Source organism: Alligator sinensis, unplaced genomic scaffold (genome assembly GCF_000455745.1).
Source record: "Alligator sinensis unplaced genomic scaffold, ASM45574v1 scaffold957_1, whole genome shotgun sequence".
Classification (NCBI taxonomy): Eukaryota; Metazoa; Chordata; order Crocodylia; family Alligatoridae; genus Alligator; species Alligator sinensis.
Window position 1 is genome coordinate 1,940,105 of NW_005842039.1, and position 21,523 is coordinate 1,961,627.

The 21,523-nt window shown below is 39.7% G+C and overlaps 1 protein-coding gene across 2 annotated transcripts in view; it reads right to left on the reverse strand.

Moving 5' to 3' along the window:
• Positions 1 to 6,172: 6,172 nt before the first annotated feature.
• The window catches only part of MTPN (myotrophin), a 58,237-nt gene continuing 42,886 nt past the window's right edge, over positions 6,173 to 21,523 (reverse strand). The window contains exons 4-5 of one of the 2 annotated variants that reach the window (XM_025202876.1): positions 13,265 to 13,373; positions 6,173 to 9,504 (exon numbers count right to left, since the gene is read on the reverse strand). In XM_025202876.1, coding sequence (XP_025058661.1) covers positions 13,305 to 13,373 — 69 coding nt within the window. In that variant the 3' untranslated portion in view covers positions 6,173 to 9,504; positions 13,265 to 13,304. The remainder of the gene's footprint in view (positions 9,505 to 13,264; positions 13,374 to 21,523) is intronic. The other variant, XM_006022514.3, reaches the window with a different exon arrangement.

The following is a 21,523-nucleotide window of genomic DNA, read 5'->3' on the forward strand; positions in this document are numbered from 1 at the left end:
CCTTCATTTCATTTACTAGGCTGTGATTTTCAAGACTGATTAAAGGCATCATCAAAAAACACTAAAGTTTTGAATACCCAACTGGAGAACTGACAAACTATCCTCCAAAAAGCAAGCCTCTTTGTGAGGAAAGTCCATCATGGTTCCACACTAGTCCTACGTGCTCTTTATATAGTCTCTTTAAGAGTGACCCTTCCTTTAAGCATTAGGCTTTAAATGAGATTTTTTTTTTTTTTTTTGACAGAAATACATCCTGCAGCCTTACTAGGCCTACTCGGTCTCTACTTTCAGCACCACTGTTTCTCCTAGGGTTTGCTCAGCACTTTTAAAATAACAACTCCAATCAGAGTTCATATCGTTTGGGTGATATACACCAGCAGAAATTTGCAGCAATGCAGGAGAACTTGTTTAAATCAAGCCCGCATTTATTATTCAACAGTATTTTAGGCTTCTCAGGTCAGAATGAAATAAAACACCATTTATTTCCATGCCCAAGTTTGCAGTATTGCGTGCTTCTCTGCCCCAACAACAACCTCTCATGCTGCATTGGGCAGTCACTTCTTACCAGAGTACCCTGATACTTTAGGGTGTGTACAAAAGTTTCTTTTTTCACCATTTGAAGTGCTTTATTCCTGTGAGTTAACAGCACACAGCTTTACAGCACTTTAAAAATGGGTACAGTATTTTCAATTAACCCTTATTAAATGAGGTATTAAATTTGAAGCACTTTTACAGCACTTTAGCAACCTATAGCACTTTAAATAAGTTCTGTATGCTGGTCAAAATTTCTGACCAATGGAGAAGCGTCCCTGCCTCCTAGTCTGGAAAGTGCAAAGAGGCTCAAAAAACCCCCCCTCTCACCCAAACACTGCACTTCTGTCATGTTTAAGAGCAGTGTAACTTCATCGTGCTATAAATGGAGCATTTCTGTACACACTCCTAGTCCTCCCCCTCTAACAACAAGGTTCCTGTCATGCTGTTTTCAAAAATCCTTCCTTCCTTTGATGCTAATTGTGAGAAGTTTGTGTCTGGCCAGTTTCCCAGGTGACTCCATTTTATTGTTGATGGTCCTCGATAGTTGATATAGATGAATTGCTACACAATTCCTTCTCAAAATCTTTTCCCAGGAAAGAGATTCACACCTGAAAACCCAGTAGGCAATACAAATGATTGGGAAAATAGAAACAGTTTAGGTAATATATTTTCCATGTCCTTCCCAGCCATTTTTGAAAACTGCGGCCATATTACATGCATACATATGGGTCTTGTAATCAGCTGCTACATTACTTGCATCATTTAGGGGAGGGAGAGGGAGAGAGAATCAGACTATACAGTATTTTAACTCAGCTTCTAAACTATAGCTTTAAATTTCCTCCATCTTGTCTCAGGTTCCGGAGCACTATTGTTTCTTGAAATGGCAGTCCAACAGACATAGAATAGTGGAGCATTTCCTCAATAGACTGCCTAAAACAATAATGAGTGACCTCAGGATTGCTGTTCTCAGGCAGAAAAAGTTTTTAAAAGTTTGAAAAGGAAATTGCAGAATACGAAGTCAGCCTTCCAGAAACTGGACTGTGTTAAGTATGGTATAAACAGGACTACAGATTCTTATAGCATTACTTGGATTGCTTTTTGTGACCCCTTTGTTCCTATGGATTCTTTGCTTGTATGCCTCTCAAAGCACCCCTCCTCCCCTCCATCCTGCTTTCCCACCTATTGTATTTAATCACTTACTCCACTTTATACTCTGTTTTATGCCACCCTTTCACAGCATCTGAGGAAATGAACTCGGGTTCATGAAAGCTTGTGCTCTCATATACCTTACTTAGTAACTGGTAGTCTATAAAGGTGCATATCTACCCTGCTTTCTAACCGACTTCAGACTAATATGGCTAACTACCTCCATCTATTTAGCAGTCTGAGACGCAACTAATTATTACTGTTTTTGTTTAAGATTACATATTTATATTCCAATTAGCTTCTTCAAAACTGTGATAGCCCAGACCAAAAAAGAAGGTACATTTTCTGTAAATACCTGAGTGTGTCTATACACTACATCTCTTTTTCATCTTTAATTTTTAACTTTTCATCCTTGTTTTTTTCCCCCCCTCTAAGAGTATCCAAAAATGTATTACATAAACTGTGGTAAAGCAGGGACCTCAAAGTTGCTTTCTTCAGCAGTTCTTGATGTAATTAAGCTTGGAAAACTCAACCCTGATCAAGCAACTCAATCCTAATACTGCTTCCTTTAAAAGTTGTTAGAGGTAACTTTAAGTGGAATGTCACCATGTTCAAAAACTATACTGAAAACCTGAATCGTTTAACTGCCTAACTGACCTGGCCATCATCGACCCAGGGGAACTGTAGTCAGCAATGTGATCACTAATATCTAGAAGGTGTCACCCTGGTCTGTCTTTTCCCTAGCTTCACAGTAACACAGCTAACTACCTCTCTCAATGTGAGATGAAATAAAGTACTGCATACAATTTCCCCTAATCCCTACATTGTGCCAACTAGCTAAACACTGTCCTTCACAACTTATAAACATAATACATTCTCTTCTCTAGGGAAGATGAGCTTGCAGGAACACTAAATAACTCTTTAAAAGAATTTAAATGTTGGTAAGTAGATTTACTGAATTAAGTGTTTAATTCTTTAAAGATTCATTCCCTTTTTAAATGCCAGTCTACTTGAGATTTCTCTCTACCTTGTCGTCTTAACATTTTTGCCTTTTCTGAGTTATTGGACATTGATGAGTCCATCCCTACCTTCCCCTAATTTACTCATGTAGTTTGAAAACAAGTGTACTTTTGATGTACTTATTTATTCAGTGATAACAATACTAATATTGTACAAACTATTTTTATAGCTAGCTGTTATACACAAATTGTTTTTCTGCAGTCTTCAGGTGGACAGTCTCTGGTCTGTCTTATATCATTGCTAACAGCATGATTTAAATATTTTGTGCTCCACTTAATCCACACTTCTGTGAAAAGACTACTGCCATTTGTATAATAATTAAAGTCGCTATGAGATGCCAAAAGCAAATGATGGGATAAGGAAGGTTTAATATTATCCTCATAAACCCAGATGTAATGGTACCTTAGACTGAATAGTTTGTTAAAATGACTTGGCTTTCCCACTTTTTGGGTACTGGTCCTTATTTTGAAGCTGTAAGTTAAAATAAAGCAAGCCGTATTGCTAAGCAGATGACAGGCAAATGCACCTTAACAATTACCATGCCTGCAGCACAATTTGTTCACTACGTAAATTTTAAAAGTAAGAGAAAGAAGCATAAAGGTGGTTTTGCTTAAACTTTAGAACTTCTGAGGATTACCTTAATGGTTGAAGTACAAAAGAAGAGGCAAACTTCCAAGGACAGATACACAAGTCCAATACTAAAACCCAGAAAGCTGCAATGAAACACAAGATGCGACATCAGTGATCAGTCACCTCTGATCTACAATTCAGAGAAGGTTTTCTACTAAAAGCAAATTCATCAGCATCTGTAAGTATTTCCTTACTGGAAGCCCAGCCAGATTAACTATCACCATGCTTTTATCAGATGTCATAATTTCAGATGCAAGACTGAATTCATAACTTCTAATATCTACTTCATGGAGATGAACACTCAAAATACGAAATTCAGAACTTGGATATACAGGCAGTCTAGGGAACAGGAAGCTACCTTCTTAAATCTAAATGAGCAACAAAAGCCACTTGTTTTAATCCAAGTGGAAGGTAAAGTTAGCTATTAAAATTAGTTATTTGCTCCTTTATAAATGGTTATGTTGATTTACATATGCATGCTACAAATGAATTACCTGTAGACGTTTAGCACCATTATAGCTAAATTAGATGCGTGTTATGTGAAGCACTAAATAGCTTAATTAGTATTAATTGAATTACCCTTTCCCCCACATACTAGACAATTATCTTAATAACAACTGGCTGGCTGACTGAATAAATGATTAAAATAAAATTTAGTTTTGTGGGCATAATTATCAGTGTTTTGAGTACTCATTTTTCAGCAAGCTAATGTTTAAAAGATGTAGTCTTTCCATTAGGATGATTAGAAGTGCAGTTAGGAACAGAAACATGCAGGGTACATATATTGGCTTACCTAGATTGTCTACCTACGTGAAAGATCTTGCTCTCTCCCCTCCCTTAGTTGCTGGGCTGCTGCCCTCCCTAAGAGTGGCTGTATTTCTTAGATGTAACATGATACTGTACCTTCAGTGCTTCAGCACCAAGTATGAATTTAGCTTGGGTTGATGTTGTCATTGAATAACCTTCAGGGTGTTCTTTTAAGGCATTACATTTTTAAGTTATCTTCTTCAGGTGTGTTCTTGGTACATTTCATCTTCCTTATCCAAGTGCAGACAGGCTGGCATGGGCTAAGCAGCTGCAAATTCTCACAAGGATACATGAATACCAAATGCCTGAATACATACCCATGTATCTTTGGACTTGTCACCAGCAGTGGCACCTTCTGAAATGACTTGGAAGCTAACAGTGCATTTTGACTATGTCCCCCATCTATTTATCACTATTCAAGTGACAAACTGTGCACATACCATTAGCAGGTAAGTCTGTGTTTTCAAAATTGAAAACTGTAGAAGAGATATCCTAAAGTAAGTGAAACTTCTCCTTTGGGGATAATTTGTCCCTTTTAAAAACATTTTTATACAAGTATCATCCCAATTCATTATATGTTTTTCTGTACCATGTTACTTAAAATACATGCATCTTAAAAAGCCCAACTGAATTTGTTTTAGACAGAACTGTAACGAGTCCTAGAAAATCTGTTTCTACAGAAACTGTTAACTATTAAAATTGATTGTTATCACTTTTTTCCACTAGACATACAGAAAATCAACATATATGTAAAAGTATATGCAACCTGCATACATGTACTCCTTATGTAAGTTAGCTCTTCATCCAAATGATCTGGAGAACAGAGATCAGGAAGGAATGAACTGTGTTACTTGAAGGACAACCAAGGCAAGAAATCAAGAGAAGGGTCCTTCCCCCTCTTACCTTCTCACCCCAGAAAAAGATTTCAAGCGACTCCTATAAAACAAATCTACAGTAAATTGATTTTGGGGCAGCAAACTCCCAGCACCATGTATTTCCATCTATATGCATCTACACTCAGGGCAGTGTAATACTGTATTTTCTTGCATACTAAACACCTCCAAATAAGATGTACATTTTATTTTCGGAAGGTAGAATTGAGAGGGAAAAAAGTTTTTACTAGTCATACTAAATTCTGGCTACATGGAATAAGGACAGACTACTTGTCAGCATCACTTGCCCCCCACCCCCTTCTTCCTGCACAGCTAAAAGCTGCTGCCAATTCAGCAGTGGCTGCAACAGTTAAACCTCTAGCTTTGAGTTAAGCAGGAGACTCTGCCCCACTTCCATGCAGCCAGGAGGGAGCCAGCCCTTGGCAGCCATTCCAGTATCCCATGCCTCCATTCTGTCTCAGAAATCATCTTAATCACTTAAAACAGACAGCGCACTGCTGTAGCAGTGGAGGTGTGGGAGGGGGAAGGAGGAAGAGGTCCCTTCCAACCCTCATTTTCTATGATTCCATACTTGGAAAATTATAACATTGATAAAATTTTCCCATAGATTTCAGTAAATATAGTAGAGATAAGAATGTGGACATTAATGAAACCTAGAAGTTCAAATTTTGCACTTAGTTTCTATCTCAACCTTTTGTTTCATATTTATTGAAGAACCCGTTTTAATCTTCAAGTGTTTGAGCTATCATAACATTATTTGGTTTATTTGACTTTCAAGTAAGTAAGAGTTCAAATCAATGCCAAACATAAGCTTTCCTTTAAACAAAGCAAATCCCAACATGAACTGTCTGTAAACCATTGTAAGGCTGCGTGGGATAACCCCATGCTCATCAGTCCCAGATTTTTGGGGAAGACTGCATTTGTGTTCTAAAAATCAGCAGGGGATGAAGACTAATGACCACTCTCAAGTGTCCCAATAGGTCCCTCAGACTCGTCCAAATAATTCGTATCAACACAGCTAAAGTATGCACAGTGCTGGTCAAACTGGACTACTTATAAAAGCTATATAGATGACAGTGCAGAGTTTAATTCAAAGTAGTGGGCAAAAATGGTGCAAAGGGAAATAAAGTTGCAGATCTCTCTGTCATACAATTCAAGTTTATTCCATTCGTTCTTGCAACACAAACTTAAAAATACAATATTGTTAGCATTCTGATATCTATGAACCATGATAATGATAAACACAACTGTGTCAAAGTAGTTACACTGGTGAAAAGAGGAAGTCAAATATCAAAATGCACAAAGCACTAATTTCTTCCATCACTGCGTAGAAAGATATGATTGTTTCTCCATTTACAAAATATAATTAAGACAGTTCATTTTGCAATTCTGCATGCAACACTGCAATTGCTTGAGCTAGAACACTCCACTCTTACCAGCCTCTTCTACTGACAAATTAATGCATTGAAGGGGAAAAAAGGAGAGCTGCATTGAAGGTTCAAACATTTTTCTTCAAATGAGGAAGACTGGCAAGGGACAAGAACTCCAAGATTTTAAAACTCTTCTGAGCTCATTTGAAAAGGAAAAAGATAAAAGTGTAAGAACAGGAAGAGATTGTGTTTGTTTACTCTAGTGACCCTGTATAAATGTTTACCGTTTGATAATTTAGCTCATTTAATGGTTAGTCACAAATGTAGGTAGTTGCCTATTTTTTCTTCCTAATTTAAGAGAAGTTGAATGAATAAATTCAGCTTTTAAATACAAAATTTTCAAAATAGAAAGATTAAAATGTTTAATTTTCTTAAAATTCCAGACAAAGGGAAAAAAGTGACAACCATGTATAGTGCAAAGCAGCAAACAATTTTTTAGTAAAAAATATTAAACACCATCCTTTATATATTCTGGCAAGGCAGACTGGATTCACAGAATAGCCAAATTAAATACTTATCTTGTTAATGTCCTTTTTGCATTTTCTCCTCAAGTGAAATAGATTAAGAAAAACAAAATGTACTTATGTTACTGTTGAAACAGAAGGCAAAATAGCCTCCACTACATCACCACAATCAATATAAAGATTCAAACGGCCCAATACTACAGGGAGAAGAGGAAGGAAAAGCAGAGAGGAAAAAGAAAAGATTACAGTAAGATGTGTATGATCACCAGATAACTTACTGAAACACTACAAACAACTTGAAAACTGAAGTTTTCAGCATGAGAAAAAAATCAAGGTGTCTCAACTAGCATTTCAATATCTATTTAATAGCATAAAACAGAGACTGGTTTATTTCAACAGAATTCAATACTTGTGGTAGCTTAAGTTCAAACATACTCACAAGTTACACTATTGCAATGACTTGACAGTCCAGCATTGACTAGGGACAGAGGATTACAAAGTTCTCTTTATTTAAAGACTTGTAAAACCATTAACCAAATGTGCTTCTCCTTATCAGCTGCTCATTGACCGATTACAATTTTTAACCACTGATTTCCAATCTCCCCATTCTTTCTTGCCAACCATAACTGAAAAGCATCAATAATTGCACAGTACAGTTCTTTATTGGACAAAAAGATTGTATTCTTGATTGTTTTCATCTCTTGAGGGATGCTGCATGTGTATAAACCCATATAATTCTCATTTTACAATTTAAATATATAAGCTGTTTGTAACTGAGGTACATTCAGTATCATCATCATGGTTATAACTGAAAACAACTCAGTATATATTTATGTGGGTGGCAATCAATCAATCACCAAAGCACAATATTGAAAGTTAGGTGAGAACTGTTCAACTTCAGATATTTTCTTGCTTTGTTTATACATTCTGCACGAAACAAAAACACATTATACATTTTTCTATTACCAGAATGCTTGAAAACTGCATATACTGGTATCCCAAGAGTAAAGAACAGATTATGGTGTCAATATACATTTGATGGATTGATTTTCTTGTTAGAAAACCCATTCTGCATTCTTTGGGTGAGTTGGCATGTCTAATGCCAATTCAAAAATGAAAATCAAAATATCAGATGTTCCCGAGAGGAACATTAAGAATTTCTGGGTCACAATTTTAAAATCCTCCCCAACGTGACTTAAAGTCCTAGTGCTATAATATTTACGAGTACAGTAAGTGTTATCTGAAAACTGAATATACTTGCAGCATCCTAAAGGCATAGGGATGCAAGTAGGAGCTTTCAGAAGAACCTTCCCTTGAGGAAAGAATGAAATTAAAACTGTCCTTTTGGTCAACAAATGATAAAGAATCTGAGCAAACTTCATGTTAATTAAAAAAACCCCAAACTGTTCTATGGTGTAGTTACAAGTTTCAATACAAATTTGTTTTAAGCCTTCCTTTTCCTACTGTTGAACTAAGAAAGTTTTTCATATGCAACATGACTTTTTTTTAAACTTTAGTAGAAAAAGTTTAGAAATATTGATAATTACGTCTGCTGACAATACTTAAATAATACCAGCAGCAATCTAAGTCTGAACCATTAAGTAGCAGAGAAATTATCCCCAAGTACCAGATGGGTCTGAAGTTTTCACCAGGTGCCTCTCTCTATACAATTTCATGTTAACATGGTGAACAACAGAATTCCATCTGACATCTTAAAAAGAATCAACTACAAGTGACATTTCTCAAATACATCCAAAAGCTTTACAAATTTAACTAATCTGGGCTGAACTAGAAGACACGAACAGGAGAGAAAACTCCAAGTTTATCTTGGCAGATCTTTTGGAGTCTAACAAGGCCTTGCCTGAACTGGTCTTTCCTGGTTAAAAATCAAGAATCAACGAAGAAAACTCAGTGTGACTTCCAATTAGTCAACATGAAGACTGTTCCATTAACTAGCATCAGAAAACTTCAGTACTGCAACATAAGGCAGGAGGGATGAAGCTACCCTTTAAGAAATACAAGCAACCCAACTGCCTTGATTACTACAAAGCTATATCATGGCAGGAGACACTAATAGTGTTGGACTACTGTCTCCTTTTCCATTAGGATTTCAGAACACATAATACCGTATTTTCGTCTCAATGATTCTTTAACAACAACAGCAACCTTAGAACCTGGGAGGTTTATAACAAAATGTTAAAGATCGTATTCTTTTTTCTCCCCCTCCATAAAGTTCAGTTCTACTAGAAATGGAGAAATAAGATTGTGCATCAGAAAAAAAAATTCTAAAGGAACACTGATTATGTAGGTTTCTACTCTCTCCAAACATTCTGATTTTTTTTTTTGGATAGAGGCTAACTAGTCCAAATTATAAACATACTTCCCCTCCCTCCCCCCAAAGGATTTAGCTGAAGAAGCTGGAAGATACAAAGAGTGACAGACAGGCAGCAGTGTGAGGCCACAGGAGAGACATTAGAGATATCAGTCCATCCGTCACTGAAGAAGAGCTTTGATTGCCTGGTTGTCAGTGGCTTCAAAGGCAGTTAGTCCATCTGGCCCTTTCACACTCTTATCAGCACCCTGTAAAGACATAATGAAAAAAAGGTAATTTTATACAGAAGGCTACATTATAGTACTGGCACTTTCTTGAGGTCTTCTGACATAGTAAATACTTACCTTAGACATATTTGGAACAATGCAACGTATTGCTAATATTTTCTCCATGTCCTGTATATTTCTCAAATATACACTTGGTTCCATAGCTAAATTAATTCAATTTTTAGATTTCTGAAGTACATTATAGTACTTCAGGCACTCCAAAATCATTGTTTCCCCACCTTAAATGGCATACAATTTCAAGAATCACATTTTAAAAAAAGTGAGGACTACTAACTAGGCTAGTACATTGGCTTTAATTTAATGTTCTTTTATCTAACAATAAAAAATAAAAATAAAAATCATAAAAGTTGTACAAAACAGCAAGATTTTTTTCCTGTATCAAAGGACAATATTTTAAGTGTATGTCAGTCTCGGAGGATCAATTAAAATGGGAACAGTGATATGAAGCAGTGCTGACTACCACTCAACAAAGCCTTGCACACTAATACTTAATTTTAATTAAATGACTGATGATGCTCATATTGATTTTACAAGACTATTCACTTTTCTAAATTTTGCAGAGAGAAAAAATAAACAATCAATGGGAAGAAAGGGCAGGAGGTATAGGTGGAGGGATGGAAAGGATGAAAAAAAGAAGGAGAATTCCACAGGAATTATATTTATGGAAAAAGATATGCATTAAACTGGGGGACAGCCTCTTGAGGCGAGATGAAGAAGCCTTGGGGAATATATAATATTTGACTGGGAAATATCAGAATTACACTACAGGGAACCAGACTTACTCTGGCAAGAAAGGGTCTAATCTGGTCTCTCATTCCATGTTATGCCCCTATTCACTGGAAGTAAAAGTATATACAGCTGGGTCCTCTCAGAATTCAAATAGTTTCCGGAGAAGTGCTTTAAGAGAGAAGAAACTATGCACTCAATAGTACTTACAAAGGAACTGCACATGTCTGTTTCACTCCCAGAGAAAAATGTACCTGTCATTGATTATGCAGAAAGAGGACCACACTAAAGATGGGTGGGTGATTTTAGAACAGGGTGTGAGGAGAGAGAAGAGCCTCAGAGAAGTAAAATGGCCCCACCTGTATTGCAAAGAACTATGCAGGGCTCCTTCTTAACCCGGTGTTTCAGGAGGGGAGGGGGAGGGGGAGTCAGCAGGAACGCCAGGATAAAAGGAGACACGGGGCAGGCAAAAGAGGGACACAGGAAACGACCAACTCAGGCAGCGAGACAGCAGGGAGAGCTGGAGGTGCTGAGGAAGAAAGGGAGACCAGACTTAAGGGAAGCAACTCTGTGGAGGGAGCTGCCAGGGGAGAGAACCCAGAGGGAAATGCCACAGAGTGAAACAAACTGTCCTGCCCAGAAGCAGTTAGAAGGTACCGTAAAGACCCTAACAGCAGGGCTGAAGAAAGAGGGTACTGCAAAGTTGGGACTATAAGGGCAGAAGTAGTGCTGGGGTGGATTTTTTTGTTCTCCTCTTCGTTCGGGTGAGAGGAAAGTCACCCCAGATAGTGCGTTTACAACCATCAGGACAATAAGCCAGGAAAAAGACTGGCTAGGATTACTGGCAGGTTTGTGCCAGGTGCCAGCCAGGTGAGGTACAACTGGGCCCACTAGGGATACTGAGTGGCCAGACCTAGAGACCCAAAGAGCTTTTTTTTTTTTTTTTTTTTTTTAACTGCTCAAAAGGCAGATTGTGGAGACAACATGATTTCCACCCGGTGGAACGGGTGAGGGTGTAGGTGTTGGTGGAGCCCTCAGTACACCAAGGTAAAATGCAAGAGCCAGAGTGTCAAGACCCACACGCCCGGGCATTCTATTTTCTCCCATAACAACAAGTCATGGCAGGCAAGATCGCGGACGTGTGGGAGGGGCCATCAAGACGTCGCGGTGAACTTCGGCTTGTTAGCTGAGGTGCTAAAGTTGTCTTGGTGTAGAAGATAAAGTCAGAAAGGAACAAAAGGAAAAAAAGCCGCTCAAACAAGTGGTGAGCTCCGGAGATTGACAACACCTAGACCGATAGAGACAAGCCTCTACCACAGATAGGAGAGGAACTTTTGGGGTGAAAGCCCACCATTGGCCACAGGGGTAGGCAATGTTTTTTGGCCAGAGTGCCAAAAAACACCACAATGACTACCTCGGAAGGTGCCGGAGTACCGACATGGCAGAAAAACAAAATGAGGGCAAGGGGTACATGTCAGGATGCCCTGCTTGTGCCCCCTGCCCCCACCCAGAGCCTCTGCCCCCCAGCCCTACTCCCCCTTGCCCCCAGCCCTACTGCTCCTTGCCCCCAGCCCGGGCTCTGTGGCTGCCAGCAGCTACCCTGGCTCTGGGTAGCTGCTGGAGACTGGGCTGCTCTGAGCAGGGCTTGCAGAGTCCCCGCTGCTGGGAGCAGCCTGGGATCCCGGCTGGCAGCAGCTCCCCAGAACCGGGGCCGGCTGCAGCTGAGAGGCTCCAAACAGCTGTGCCGGGCTCTGTCATCAGCTCCGCACTGGCACGTGCACCTGTGCCTCGGAGCAGGTGGTGGGGGAGGGGCCCGAGGCAGCGCAGCCCGTCTCTCCTCCGCTTCCAGCACAGAGGTGATGAGCCCAGTACAGCTGTTTGCACTCTGTAGCCAGCCTGGGCTCTGGGCAGCTGCACCAAGCAGCAGGCAAACAGCTGCACTGGGCTCATTACCTCCATGCCAGGAACGGGGGAGAGACCAAGGCTGTGCTGCCTCAGGCCCCACCGCCCGCTCCGAGGCACGGGTGCACACACTGGTGTAGAGCTGATGACAGAGCCCAGCACAGCTGTTTGGAGCCTCCCGGCTGCAGCCGGCTCTGCCTCTGGGGAGCTGCTGCCAGCCGGGATCCCGGGTTGATCCCAGCAGCAGCTGGGATGCTACAAGCCCTGCTCGGAGCAGCCCGGGCTCTGTCGCTGACAGCTGCTACCCAGAGCCAGGGCTGGCCGTGATGTGCCAAGCAAAATGGCCTCGTGTGCCACACTCGGCATGCGTGCCAGGGGTTTTGCCGACCCCTGTTTTAGAAGGTTGTGTTCTTCAAATCAACTTTCAGAAAAGTGGCAAGCAACAAATATTTAGTGATGGAAATATTCACTACCCTGAGAGAAAGATGCAATCACGAAGAGAAGCTATCATTTCTTTTACTGGTCTTGAATGACTATTTGTACTGCTTAGTCCAGTGTACTTGGAGATTAGAAGCTGCATGCAAACTGATAATGCTTAGAAGTTCGTTTTCCTTCAAGATTTTATATTACGAAAGCCTTAAAGCAGCCTAAGTAAAATTTGAATATCTGGACTGTTCAGCAAGTGATTTGTGAATTTTGTTCCTGCACTTAAGCTTAAAAGGACAACATAATACTGATGCTAGCAGAGTTTGACTGTGCAAGAAGAGAAGCCCTTAAGCTCTAACGTACTGAAAACAGAATTTCAGCATTATCACTTAAGAGATGTTTATTTGTACTTAAAGACTATATTCACCATTTGAGGGGGGGGGGGGGGGTTTTCCCTTCTGCAACTTTTTTTTCTAGAAAAAACAGCATTTAGAAGTTAGTGTGTTAATGATATTTGAAATGAGTGTTCTATTGCAATTCTATAATTAGATTAATAATTTATAAGACTGATTACATCCAATTTTTAAAAAAGGCTTTATAGTTGAGTGCATAAAGTAAGGCTGTTTCTAGAATTGAACTCAGAGGTTTAGCACAATGCTATACTTACAGAATAAGTCCCATCACTGAGGGGATGTGGGGAGAAGAAACTAATTCCTGGAACTCTTCAATACAAGGTGTACCTCCTTGTCAAGACAAGTCACAGAAAACAGAAAATCCTAAACAAATTGAAATTCAAATTCCCAAGATAACTCCTTAAGTATTTGCAGCCTATTATAGAAACTCTCTTACAAAAGCACTTACTGAACACAATGTAATGAACTTGATGTAAAATACCAAGTAGTAAAATAAGTACTAGATGCTAAATCTACATGTATTTGGAGCTAAAACATGAAGAGAAATTAAGGAGTCTGCCTGCAGACAGGGCCCAAGTTTAACTGTTTAATTCTGACCCTAACAAATTTCACGTCCTCAAGCATGCCTCAGATGTCAGATTTTCAGGGTCAAAAGGGACCGCATCAGATTGAGTTCAACCCCCTGCCCTGGGCAGGAAAGAGGGCTGGGATCAGATGACCCCAGCTAGGTGCTTGTCCAGTCTCCTCTTAAAGACCTCCAAGGTAGGGGAGAGCACCACCTCCCTGGGGAGCCCATTCCAGATTCTGGTAACCCTTACCATAAAGAAGTTCTTCCTAACGTCTAGTCTAAATTGGCTCTGTCAGTTTGTGGCCGCTGTTTCTAGTTACTCCAAGAGGCGCCTTGGTGAACAGAGCATCTCCTATTCCTTGCTGCTTCCCCCACCCCCAAACAAATTTGCAGACAGCCACCAAATCCCCTCTCAGCCTTCTCTTGTGGAGGCTAAAGAGATCCAGGTCCCTCAACCTCTCCTCATAGTACCTATCCTGCACACCCCCAAATCAAACAAGTTACCCGCCTCTGGACCCTCTCATGGTTATCCACATCCCTCTTGAAGTGCAGCACCCAAAACTGAATGCAGTACTCCAGCTGTGGCCTCACTAGTGATGCACAGAAGGGAAGTATCACTTCCCTAGACCTGTACATGATGCATCTATTCATGAATGATAGAGTACAGTTAGCTCTATTGATCGCTTCGTCACATTGTCGACTCATGTTCATCTTTGAGTCCACTATGACTCAGAGATCCTTTCTGCTACTGTGCAGCTTAGAAAGTCATCCCCCAATCTGTATGCATGTTAGCAAATCCTTCTCCCTAGCTGTGATACTCTGCACTTATCCTTGTTAAACTGCATCCTATTTTGTTCTGCCCAGCTTTTGTTTCCAGTTTGTACAAATCTGCCCGACTACACTCCCTGCCCACCAGTGTGTCTGCTTTGCCCCATAAATTGGTGTCATCTACAAATTTGGACTATGCCCTTGTGATGAAGAACTCATGTTGTAGAGATTCTGGCAGTACTTACCAGCTGGCCTCTGAGGCAGAGGTGGTTTAACATTTATATATCATTTCAAACATTTAAACAGACTAATTAAATTTACTTCCCTATCAACCGTGTTTTATGCAAGAACATCAATATGCACTTCAGAGAGAAGAGGCCTACATTTCCTAGTGAGTTGCAGATAAAGAAGGCTATTTAAAACACCATCTGCATAATCATCCAAGCTTAGCATGGAACCAAACAGGACCTAGGTACTTTGGTCACTACAAGCTATCCGTCTTCAAGGAACAGTGGTGACATCTCTTCTGGTTCTTTAAAGTGTGCTGGTTCTTCCACAAACATTACTGTAACAATGGGTGTGCAAGTGGAGCACGAGCTGTGAGGTAGATGGATATAGAGGAAGCTAAAGGAGCTGGGGTCCACCCCACATTCTTCATATTCACTGCAGGTGGGCAGAGTAGTAGCAGCAGCACAGGAGAAAAACATGTATATTGAACAGCAAAAAGGGGTGGGGGTAATATCTCCCTAGCAACAGAGCCTCTGGCCACTGCTCCTTCACCACACTGCCACATTAACCTGTTGGAATGCCTGCATCAGAAGCAATGGCAGAAAATGCAGTGTTATCAGCTGCTAATTACATGTTGAGAACAATGGAGATTGTGTGGATCCCCAAGGGACCCTACAGACATCAGTCTTTGAAAAGGTGCTCAAGCCTTTGAAAGAAATAAAACCACTATTCAGTTTCACTAGAAAGAATCAAATGGAACTGCACAGGGTATTGCCAGACATGGCAATATAGGTCTGCAGTACCCTGCTGCCTATACAAAGAGCCATAGAAAAGCTGAGCAATAACCTAGAGAAACTAGGGGTTGGATGAGTGGACTGTAAGATAAACAGAAAGCTGGCTGAATAGTCAGTCTCAAAAGCAGGGGCGGACAATTATTTTGGGCAGAGGGCTGCTTACTGAGTTTTGGCAAGCCATCAGGGGCCACATAACAGGCAGCTCAGAGTAGATGTATATTAATTTTCTAAATTTTTTAGGGGCCCCGCAGGTCAGATAGAATGGCTTGGCGGGCCACATCCAGCCCCCGAGCCGCATTTTGCCCACCCCTGCTCAAAAGGGTAGTAATCAACAGCTCTATGTTTAGTTCACAGACAGGATCAAGCAGAGTGGCCCAGAGGTTGGTCCCGGGTCCAGTTTTGTTCAATATCTTCATAATGGGGTGATGGGGTAGAATGCACCCTTAGCAAGACTGCAGATGACACCAAGCAGGGGGAAGTAGTTGATAATGCTGGAGGGTAAGGCTAGGATTCAGAAAGACCTTGACAAATTGGTGGACTGGACCAAACGAAAATCTCAAAGTCCTGCACTTAGGACAAAACAATGCCATGCACTAGTACAGAGCGGAGACTGACTGGCTGGGCAGCAGCTCAGTGGAAAAGGACCATGCAGTGAACAAGAAACTGAATGAGCCAGAAATGTGCCCTTGTTGCAAAGAAGGCTAACAGCATACTGGGCTGCATTAGTAGGAGCACTGCCAGCAGACTGAGGGAAGTGATTATTCCCCTCTACTCAGCACTGGTAAAGCCACATCTGGAGTGCTGTGCTCAGCTTTGCCCCCCACAACTTCAGAAAGGATACAGAAAATTGGAGCGCGTCCAGAAGAGGACAACAAAAATGGTTAGGGGACTGGGGAATACAACTTCTGAGGAAAGGCTAAGGGAACTGGGCTTATTTGGTCTACAGAAGAAGAGACGAAAGGGATTTAATAGCAGCCTTCAACTAGCTGAAGGGGGGCACCAAAGATGGAGCTGGAATGCACTCAGTGATGGTAGATAACAGAACAAGGAGCAATGGTCTCAAGTTGCAGCAAGGGAAATTTAGGTTGGATACTAGGAAAAGCCTTCTCACTAGGATAATAGTGAAGCACTAGACACTACTCAGAGAGGCTGCAATCTCCATCCTTGGAAGTTTTTAATACCCAGGTAGGCAAAGCCTTGGCTGGGATGATCTAGTTAGGGCTGATTCTGCTTTGAGCAAGGGGTTAGATTAGATGACCTTCTGAGGTCCCTTCCAACCCTCATTTTCTATGAATAAGAGCTTGGACATTTTGTCTGTGCCAGTGGCTTAGAATGTGCTGTGCCTGAGGCTGAACCCTGATATATGCCCCCCCGTTTGGCATATTACATATCACTCATGTTTGGAAGTGAATTATGCGACTGCTTAAACAAATTTCTTATCATTAGTGTATTTTTTTAAAATGTTCCCAAAAACACAGACAGCCCCCGGGGGACAATGATCATGAAAAATGTTTTATGAAAGTAGTGCAATGATTACTAACAGAGATATAATTCATTTTTTTCTATTGTACAGTGAACTTTAATACCACTTCAAAAAAGAATGCATAGTTTAGTATCTATACTATGTAAAGTTTACCTACAATATTAACATGCTTGGTATACAGTAACTGCTCCTGGCCAAGTGTCTTCCCTTAATTACACACGTGCAAGTTCTTTAACAGCTATATAAGAAAACCACAAGACTTGTAAGTATAAATGTATACTTCTTTTAAATATACACTGAAAACATTTTTGCAGTAACAATCAAGTGGATGCTTTTTTTTGTTAATTAAGCATTTAACCCAACAGTAATATGTTGCCACATTAGACTGAATCAGGGGTGATCTGTACAAACACTTGAGAATGATGATGTAGCTCTCCTCTCTCTCGTAAGACTGTGGAGTGGCTCTAAATGACAAAAATTGAACTCTGAAGCAGCTGTTTGGTCTCCTTTTCTCCATTTAGATTAATGCTCACTTAGATTTCTCTATTTAGAATCCCAGGTGAAGTGTGGGTGAGTGATGATACCTACCAACTCCTCAGAGTGGAAGGATGCATTCCATCCAATTGTTCCACCTTTAGGTAGCTTAAGTCTGCATAGCACTTTCACAGGGATTTGGCAGAAACATGATTGCTGTAGTGCACAGAACCCTCAATATTTCTCAGTGCATTTCCTAACCCACCACTCGAAGTAAACTGCCCCCCCCCCCCCCTTTTTTTTGGTCCAGCTCCAATTCCCCAAACTAAGGCAGTCACTTTCTTCTTTCAGCTTGTACTCCTGAAGCCACACATGGCTTCCGACTCACGTTTACCTTTCTACATTTAATGAAAACTAACAAGCTGATTCATAGTGTGGTCTCATCCATGCAGACTGCATGGAATTTAAGACTTTTAAAGAACTGGGCAAGTTTGTGACAGTACTCCACTCACCCTTAAAAGGATCCTGCAGCACCCGTCTTTAAAAAAAATAAATAAAAATCAATGGACTAAGTAACAATCCATCTCTAAACTCAAGCTTAACAAAAATCCCTGAGCAATTAGAAATGGCAGCAAGGAGTCAAATTTACTTGTCAAGGAGTTTATACATGTGCACTTCATGACCAGTGTAATACTCTTTATATACAAACAGAACTAGAGATAATTTATAGAGCACATCCTAGATACGTGTCAACTGCAAAGGAGTTGTTAAAAAATTGCCAATAGAAGGTTATTTTTAAAACTGCATCTCAGGCCATGTTTCAGTTCTCATTTGAAAATGAAGTTTCACAGGTAATACCATATCTTCCTGCATACAACACTCCTCCTCCCCCCCCCCCCAAAAACGCTGCTGGACACTGAAGTGCATATTACATGCAAGAAAATACAGTAAAAGCAGTTTCTGCTGCTTCACTGGCAAAAGCAACAAGTGAAACTAAAGTCTGCATGCAAGGACAGGGAGCGGAACAATGAATGAACAATGAGCTGGCTTAGCTTCCTACCCGCTGCTACTCAGTGGCTTGCTACAAGGAAGAGATTTCTCCTTCATTTTGACTTTCAAAATGAAGGTGTGTATTTTATTCCAGGACACTGTATGCACAAGAAAATACAATGTACTGCTTGCCACAAAGATCTTCCAGTACCAGAAAAAGGGAGAATTGATTCAATAGATTAATCTCTCTTTCAACCAAATAAGACAAATTGCTCATTCACTACTGAGATCTAAGTTTGTTCTCCTCCCAGTAATTGCTCTGAATTTCATATCAGCTTTTCACATTTTTACTTTTAGCTTTGTAACATTTACATTACTACCCAGTTTCATTAATGAGGCCACTATTTAGCTTTTTACTAAATTAGGAAATCTTTTTCCTTAAATATAATTCTCTTCCAAATCGCAATGACAATTTAGAGCTCTTCTAGAGCCAATCATGAAACGGTGGAATTCAGCAACTTCACTAATGAGAAAGGTGGATAAAAGCTACAACAGTTGCCAGAAAAATGTAAAGTATCTTTTAAAAATGGAAGTAACAATTTTGGTAACCCTCATTTTTGTTCTGCACCCAGAGAAGGGCAAATTCCCCTTCCCTTAAGCTATTTTTGCCCTTTTAAAGAACAGAAGAGACGTATTTAATGATCCTCCTGATATAATTCTTGCCACTTTTGTCTATTCTGTAATTGCATACAGTTACAAATTGAATACAATTACAAATCTAGAGGTGGGAAACAAAGTGTTAAAACTCAAAATTTTAACAAGTTTCAAGGACAACTCAATTTCTTACTTTAATATACCCTCGAAATAATACATTCTCTTTCCTTCAAGTTCAGATTGCCAACTTTCAGCTGGTTTCATCAGTGCCCATATTTCAGGTGATATCAGCAGGCTTGAAACACCAGAAAGACAACCATGGTCAGAAAACATTTAATTAATCCAATCTGTCAAAATCATGCCAGTAATTGACTACAGCCGATCACAATGATTAGTGTGACAGCAATGTCTGAGAACACTCAATCATCCACAACCTCAACATTTGACACTCTCAAAATACATCTCATTTTCTTGCAATGTAATATATCAAACTGAAGAGGTCAATTTTATAGGGTTTTAAAAAAGTAAATAAAAAAAGAATCTGAAAAAGGCAGTAGGAAGTTTTTGAAGTTTGAACCCTAAAGGGAAGAAATCCCTCTTTTGATGGAACAAACACCTTAAGGCAGGATGTCAAATGTCTGGTCCATGGAGGTGAGTAATTCAAGCCTGCAAGGCTTTTCTCTGGCCAAATGATTCACTTTAAGATCTCACCTGTCAGGATTCTTACTGCATCTCCCAGAGTCATTGCATTGGCATGGCCAGACTCCAGCATCTACAGGTTAATGTTGCCCACCCCTTACCCAACACAGAATTTCCCTTTGTTAGCTTTTTTTAAAATCACCATTTGACACAGAAACCAGCAGCAGATCCTTAATCCCAACATGCTAGTTGAACTGACAACAGCAACTACAGCAGCCCTGGCATAAGCAGCAGCATTAAACACTTTGGCTGTTGGTGCTGGCAGGGGCACGGCAAGAAGCCCCACAAGCTTGCTTCCAGCCTGCCAACTTAAACTACACCCCTGCTTTAAAAGAGAAATCAAGCTGAAAGGAAGAAAAAAAAATGCCAGAAGAGGCAAGAGCCAGGACTACAGCTTTCTCCAACTATGTTAACTGTAACCCTATTAACTGGTGATAAACTGTTTCATTTGAATTTTACCAGTGTTACATTTTAGTTTCAACTAATTTAAACAAGGACTCTGGACCATCTGTTCTCCCAAAACTGAGAGGTTTCAGACCTTGGAAGTCTCTTACTTTAGTGGACCTTGAATACTTCCATACACTCAGTATGCAGCTTGAATTAAGTTATGCCAACATGCTTTCACTACTTTTAAAACAGTATTAAAAGTAAGCCGTTTTATGCTCTATGTGAGAGTAAAGTTTTCCTGCTTCAGTAGAATCAAACTTCCCCAGAATTTTTAAAGTCTCTTATTATCAAAGCAAGTCTAACATTCTTCTTTAATTAGTACTTTTGATAATCAGCATTTTCTGATCATCTGAAGTATAGTTCCTAAAAGCGGAAGACTACAAGGTGGTCATATACTGCCACAATAAAATCTGCAGTTAAAAAACAAAAAACCACACACAAAAAACACACAACCAAAAACCTCTTTAGGATTCATATGCTACAGAGAGTTGTAGTATAAGGATACTCAGAGTACTGAAAAAAAAAAAAAATCTGTATTAGATCTTTGCTTGACGAATCAAGAGGAACCAACACTTGTAACTAAAATAAGCAATTGTTTACATACAGATGAGAACAAATTTGATTATTCTATAGTAGTAAAATCCAAATCTGGTAATCTATGCATTTTCTACTTCAAATATATTTAACTTGGTCCTTAAAAAAAAAAAAAACCCATCTAAATCAGCTGGGAAAAGGCAACATGGGGGGGGGGGGGAAGAGAAGAGAGAATGGATATCAATGAGAGAAATTGATTTAAGACCATTTTATCACATTCTCCAAAATTTACAATCTGAGCTAATGAGTTACACTGCTATATATAGGCTACATTAGAGGAAGTGAAAACAGCTTAAAATTATAAAATTGAGGAAGTTAATAGCAGTAAACAAGTCAGAAGTGTACAAAAAAAAAATCAACAAGAGAAAAAAACAAACAAATTGAAATCTAAGGCCAAAGAGGACTTTCAACATGTAAAAAAGAAAAAAAAAAAAAAAAAAAAAGGAGTCTTAACACTGGTATTGCTCTGTTTTCATATGGACGTGCTAGACTTGCCCATAATAATGTAGAAAAACAGAAGTGTAACTAAGTATTTCCATTCTATATCTAAGAAAAGATTATGTATTAATCTTAAAATGATTAAATACTTCCCCAACAGCAAACTAGGAAATTAAACAGCAGCTATTAAAATATTTATCTTAAAAAGTTAGATCTTGCACCCAAGAGTTGAAAGACAAGAGGCCTGAGGAAATCATGCTGATTTTCAGTAACCCTTAGAATACTAGGAAAGTTCCTGAGAACTAGGAGAAAGTTAACATGCACTACTGCTTAGAAGAAGGTTAATGGATGACCTAGATAACTAGAGGCCTGCAAG